Raw genomic sequence first — 6,764 nt, forward strand, 5'->3', positions numbered from 1 at the left:
TTTAATAGCTATAAGTGGGAGAATCTGTCTCCATCCACTCTGAAAAAACAACTGGCCACGTGAGAGAAATATCACTACCAAAAGTAGCTTTTTCTACATTATATACCCACACTATGATTTCTCCTCTTTTAATCAAGTTACATGAAGTAAAAACTTGAGACACCTCTGTTTCCTACAACCTAACTTTCTTTTAAAATGTCTCTCTTTGTAAATTCAGGTTCAAAATAGAAGCTAGGTTCTGAAAGTGAAAGCATTAGTCGCTCAATCATGACCAACTCTATGTGATTCCATGGATTGTCTCCTCTGTCCATGGGATTCTCCAGGCAAGAACACTGGAGTGGGTTGCCATCCCTTTCTCCTGGGGATCTTCCTCACCCAGGGATCAAACCCAGGTCTCCTGCATTGTAGGAAGACTCCTTACCATCTGAACTACCAGAGAAGGTTCTGAAATTCTCAATGTATCATTCAGGACAAACTTTTTATACCACAGACACAAACTGGGAGGCCTAGGGTCATCCAGCAGAGGTGTATTTGGAGTATCCCACAACCCCAGAAAAGCTGATTTAAAACTCAGTATTCAAAAAACAAAGAGCATGGCATCCGGTCCCATTATTTCATGGCAAATAGATGAGGAAACAGTGGAAAAGGCAGCAGACTTTATTTTCTTGGGTTCCAAAATTGTGGTGGTTTCGCACTGAATAATACAAACACACAGTATTATGACAGACAGCACAGGGAGAGCGTTCAGAGAAGCAACTTCCCAAGAACCTACAGAGCACATATTTTATTGGTAATTTATCTTGTAATCTTTAACTAAGCACAGGAAAGCAAGACAGAGACTAGAATTCAGGGATCAAAGAGGCTTCCTCCTGGAGGTCTGAAGGTAATTATATAAGAGTCCTAAGGAAAGGTCTTTGAAGATAAGGGGGTTTGTTCTATGTACAGAACAGCATCTAGCTGACACTGAGGTGTCAGTCAGAACGTCTAAATTAAGGGTGGCAGAGAGCAAGCAAGGAAGAGGGAATGAGTATTCAATTCCAGGAGACACTTCTGAGAAATCGGTAAAACATGGTTCCCACACAGAATCACTGCAGATGGTTACTGCAGCCATGAAATCAAAAGATGCTTGCTCTTTGGAAGAAATATCTGACAAACCTAGACAGCATATTAAAAAGTAAACACGTTACTTCGCCAACAGAGGTCCATCTAGTCGAAGCTATGGTTTTTTCAGTAGTCATGTATGGATGTGAGAGTTGGACCATAAAGAAGGGTAAGTGCCGAAGAATTGATGTTTTGAACTGTGGTGTTGGGGGAGACCCTTGAGAGTCCCCTGAACTGCAAAGAGATCAAACCAGTCAATCCTAAAGGAAATCAACCGGAAATATTCATTGGAAGGACTGATGCCGAAGGTGCAGCTCCAATATTTTGGCTGACTCGTTAGAAAAAACCCTGATGCGAGGGAAGATTGAAGGCGGGAGGAGAAGGGGACGACAGAGGATGAGATGGTTGGATGGCTTCACTGACTCAATGGACATGAGTTTGAGTAAGCTCCAGAAGATGGCGAAGCACAGGGAAGCCTGGTATGCTGAGCAACTGAAGTGAACTGATAGGGTCGCAAAGAGTCAGACACGACTGAGCCACTGAACAACAACACCCCACATATTGTAAAGGTTTCTGTCAACACGCTAACATAGGCTTGTTCACATATAATGCTAGACCTGTTTTTCTTGAAAAAAAGGTGGGTTACAGCCAAGCCAAAGTCTTACTTTATACTTCACAAGGAACAGTTGCACTTGCTTCCTTGGAACAGGAAAAGGATCTTCCAGTTGACTGCATATTCCATCATTCAAATAATGACCACACAGTTACACTGCAGCCTTTATCTGCTTGTCCCTGAGAGGTATCTGAGTTTGCACTTCTGTTTTTTACGGAACTATTTGGACATATACACTTGTAGTATACTAAAAGAAAAAAAAAACATACTTAAAACTTCTTAGATAAAATGTTCAAAATGTGTGACAAGAGCTGCCTGTTCTCCACTTCTTCAAGGTAACCCTCAAATTCTGAGGGCTAAACCCCTGAGATCCTGAAGTCCAGACAGATAGGTGTGGTGAGGAGAGTCACGAGATATCTTGATAGCGGCTGTGAGAGAAAACAGAGACCATTAAGGAAAAGGGAAGAGGAGAAAACCTGGGCAGAGGGGTTGAGGTAGGGAGGAGATGGAAAGGAGAGACTTACCGGTGCTTCCTAAACCAGAAGACTAAGCCTCCAACAAACAGAAGGACGAACACCAGTAGTACCAGGGCAACAATCAAGCCCCTGGAGACACGGTTCCCATCTGTGTGGGGGACACAGGATGTGTCTCAGTCTGGGAATCTGCATATATCCCCTACTATAAGCACATGTGAGCATGCCAGATGCTTATTTCTTGTCCTGTTTAATGTGCCCACTTGTATTCCTCTGAAGTTTTTAGACGCCCCATCTTTTCTTGGGGTCTGGACATCTACAATTCGGTTCACTTCAGCATATGCTCGTACTCATATGGAGCAAGGCACTAGTTTCACAGCTAGTCCAAACCTGAGTCTAAATCCAGCTCTTCCACTTTCTAATGATGAGACTCAGACAGGCTGACCTAGCTTCGCCTCAATTTCTCATCTGTAACATGAAAACAATAGTACCTGCTCAAAGGAGAGCTGGGATGATTGTTCATACATCCTCTGCTGTATGCAGAGTGTTCAGCTCACACCGAGAATGCACTCAACAAACCACAGCTATCTTTGTTACCCTGTCCTTTAAAGTCCCCAGTTGCCTCCTCTGAAAAACAAATCTTCCTAGCATTCTGCACTTGCCACCTATTTCTGGATCTGAGGGGATTTTAGTCTGTTCTTTCCTGAATAGGGAATACCTTGTCTCAATCCTTGTTGAGTTCAGATCTTTGTTACTCCCCTTTGAGAATCCCCTCCTTCTATCACTCCTGGCTGGGGCTTCATTTCCTCCATCCAAGGTGTGTCATTTCCCTCCCCTTCCCTAGGCCCTCCCTCTGTGCTTGAGGACCACCTCTTCCCATCCCCAGCTGGGCCCCAGTTCCTTCTCACCCCAGTACAGGATGATGTCCTGGTCTCCTAGACTGCTGTGCTTCACTTGGCAACTCAGGCCAGCCGCCTCCCCAGCCGCCACATCCAGGGTTACTCGAAGATACCAAGTCGAGTCGGCATTGGGCATGACGTCTCCTTGCCGAGTGCCAGGCTCCTCCTGCTCGCCCCTCATCCACATCACCCGCACAGGTTTTGGGTAGAATCCTGAGACGTGGCACACCAGCAGCAGACGGCCAGGCCCAGGACTGGGGCCACTGGACAGCCAAGCCTCCGGCTTCACTGTATTCAATAGGAGAATGAGACATCTTAGAGTGAAGACTCCACATCAGAGGCTCTGAATTTCACGGCAGGCTCATCAGTCCTACATTTCTACCTCTGGAGATGAACTCCCACCATTTCAATCCGATTGTATTAGCTTCTCCAGGAAAGCCTTCCCCGATCCCCATTCCCTTCCCTGGTCCAGTCTCCGATAAATGCCCCTACTCTGTACTCCCAGAGCACCCTGTGTTCAGCTGTAACATACGTAGCAAGTTTCTAAGTGTTAGTCACTCATTCATGCCTGACTCTTTGCAACCCCATGGATTGTAGCCCACCAAGCTCCTCTGTCCACAGAATTTTACAGGCAAGAATACTGGAGGGGGTTGCCATTTCCTTCTCCAGGGCATCTTCACAACTCAGGGGTCAAACCCGGGTCTCCTGCATTGTGGGCAGACCCTTTACCATCTGAGCCAGCAAGACACTGCTTTAACTGTTCGTCTGCTTCTCTCCCTCCTCAAGCACAGATCCTGACTGACCCCCAGGGTTTATTTAATTCAATTCATGGAACCCAAAAGGTACCTAGTTAATGTCTGTGGAGTGTTTCAATACCCTCACACCTTATCCATCCCCTCTTCTTCCCGTGATGCTTAAAGGGATGTGAACTCTGGAATGAAAACCCCAGATAGAGCCCCAGAGTGGAGTGGAGGGCAGGAGGTGACAAAGGCAGGCTGACCTTGCTTCTCCAACTCGGACTTCCCGGTCTGCAAGAGGCCTCTGACCAACTCGGGGCAGATGTCATGGAGGAGCCAGTGCACTGTTTCCTTGGTCCCTTGGTCCTGATTGAGCACCTTGATGACCTCCTCGATCAAAGGCGGGGCATCTGGGGCTGACACCCAAGACATTCCTTGGAAACTCAGGACATCCTTTCCTTGAAATGCTGCGCGTAAGAAGCTTTCTGAGATGTTCCTCGGGAGTAACTCACATCCTCCAGATACCTGGATCTCAAGTGGATCTGAGAGAGGAATGGAAAGACATCTATGAAGTGCTTAGAAGACTGAAAGGAGTTGAAGAAATTGGTGTGAGCGTTATACTGGGCACCCCAAAGTTCATGTAAATGAGAATGGGTGACCTGCAGCGGGATGAACAAGGGGTATTTTGAGGACTCAAGCTGGGACCTCTCAGGCAGAAGTGGGACTCAAAAGGGAGAGAGGAGACAATCACGTGGGGCCAGAACCTCCCGGTTGGGCTTCAGCATCCACTGTCTCCCCCTGGGCAGCTGTCCACGATCCCATCCCTCAGCTCACAGTCGCCGGGCAGCATTTTGACGAATTCCCAGATGTCCCTGGTGAAGCTGCTGCGATAAACCAGAAATGTATGCTGCAGCTGCTCCCACTGCTGGTCGCTGAATGTGCCCCGAGACCAAGGCTTCAGGAAGCCGATGGTGTTCGATTCATTGCGCAAAGTATAGGGCTGCAGCTCCCCCAGCCACGCGAGGCCGTCTGTGCGCGTCCAGCTGCGGTTGGCGAACGAGGAGATCTGGAGGCCGCGGAAGGGGAAAGACAAGTGCGGGGCTGGAGAGAATACAGATCGGAGGAGCCGGGGAAACGGGAGGGAGAGCACAGAAGGGACAAGGAAGAAAAAAAGAAAGAAAGAAACAGTTAGGTTTGGGAAGAAAGGGTTATGTCTGCTCGCTCTGAATCGAGCTCGGTCTCCAGGAGCCAAGCAGCTGAAGGCAGGGAGTAGCAGGTTCTCGGGCTGGTGGATCAAGCTCCCGGCTTTGCGAGGTGCATCAGTCTCCGCCCGCCCGCCGCGAGCGTCGTCCCCTTTCCCTGCTCGGCTCCCTCTTTCTGCCCTCAGCCCAGTTCCACTCATTCTCAAAACTCCGCCAAATCTGCGGAAGCCCCCAGAAGAACAGAAACAGCCAGCACCCCACTTCCTAGCTCTGCTCTCGGACCTCGAATCTCCGCCCCACCCCCCACCTCCTCCGTCCTTCCCCAACGACAGCCCACACACCCCGGGTTTCCTGGGCTCCCGAAAGCCTGAACTTGACCCTGTTGCTAGCCAATTCTTAAGCCTGGAGGCAGGCAGGACGCCCATTCTGACTCTCCCGGGACTTGCTTCCAACCCCCTCAGTCCAGGGATCCTTTTTTCATCTGCCAGGTGGTCCCTCTCATTAGCTATCTGAGCTGCAAAGAGCCGTGGTCACAGCCACTCACTTAAGTATCATGTTTTTCACAACCGGCTTGTCTAAATCTCTTTTTACAACATAGAGTTACAGATAGATACGTGGAAAAAACTTTACAACTACTATTTAAGTTTTAAAACAGGACATAAAGTTGTATCTATGGTATAACGTCTACCATGTTTTTAAAAACAAAGTTTTTGAGTGGGAGGCAAGCAATGGATGTCTCTAGAAAGGGATTATGGAAGATTTAATTTGTTTTACATTTTTTGTTTTCCAAAATGTCTAGGAGTGCAAACATCATGTTAATGATAAAATAATAAGGGACGTCTCTGGTGATCTGATCTGGTGATCCAGTGGTTAGGAATCCACCTTGCAATGCAAGGGGTGTTGGTTGGATCCCCGGTCAGGGTGATCTCAGCCTGCAACAGCTCCCAAAGGGCTTGGATTCCCAACCAGAGACTGAGGTTGGGTTGCAGCGGTGAGAACACCAGATCCTAGCTAGTAGACCATTGATCAGTGGCAAGGGCCCTGGCCTTCAGCTTTGCAGAAAAGAATTCCCACAAAGAAACAATGTAGTGAAGCAAGTATGGTATTTATTGAGAGGAAAAAAGGACAATACAACAGGGAGAATACGACTCAAGGAGAGAGTCACTGAGTCGCACCCTCCTGGCAGTTTGAATAACTTTTATAATAAAGGACATTTCTTCCACTTTTCCTTTAGCCAGTCATTTTAATTAGCCTGTTTCACAGTCCATATTTGGTATATTTCAAGATCCTCCCATGTGTGAGCATGCATCTCTTAGCCAAGATGGATTTTACTGAAAAGGCATCTGGGTAGAACATCCCTTGACATAACTCTCCTTTGGCCTCCTAGGAGGCTTTTCTGCATATGTATGCTCTGGGAGGTCTCCTAACTTTGAGAAATATGTGCTCTGGACAGGGCCCAGCATCCTCTCTTAATTGTCCAGCTAATTGCTGCTGCTGCTAAGTCGCTTCAGTCGTGTCCAACTCTATGCGACCCCATAGAGGGCAGCCCACCAGGCTCCCCCGTCCCTGGGATTCTCCAGGCAAGAACACTCGAGTGGGTTGCCATTTCCTTCTCCAATGCATGAAAGTGAGAAGTGAAAGTGAAGTCACTCAGTCGTGTCTGACTCTTACCGACCCCATGGACTGCAGCCCACCAGGCTCTTCCGCCCATGGGATTTTCCAGGCAAGAGTACTGGAGT

The 6,764-nt window shown here is 47.9% G+C and overlaps 1 protein-coding gene across 1 annotated transcript; it reads right to left on the bottom strand.

Annotated features, from left to right (window-relative positions):
- Positions 1-641: 641 nt before the first annotated feature.
- LOC109579016 (antigen-presenting glycoprotein CD1d-like) lies at positions 642-5,324 on the bottom strand. Its single transcript, XM_019988495.2, has 5 exons — positions 4,658-5,324; positions 4,087-4,365; positions 3,096-3,374; positions 2,239-2,338; positions 642-2,142 (listed from the first exon to the last, which is right to left on the bottom strand). The coding sequence occupies exons 1-5, from the start codon at positions 5,223-5,225 to the stop codon at positions 2,121-2,123; spliced, it is 1,248 nt and encodes a 415-aa protein (XP_019844054.2). The 5' UTR covers positions 5,226-5,324; the 3' UTR covers positions 642-2,120.
- Positions 5,325-6,764: the final 1,440 nt, after the last annotated feature.

This window comes from Bos indicus, chromosome 3, assembly GCF_029378745.1.
Source record: "Bos indicus isolate NIAB-ARS_2022 breed Sahiwal x Tharparkar chromosome 3, NIAB-ARS_B.indTharparkar_mat_pri_1.0, whole genome shotgun sequence".
NCBI lineage: Eukaryota > Metazoa > Chordata > Mammalia > Artiodactyla > Bovidae > Bos > Bos indicus.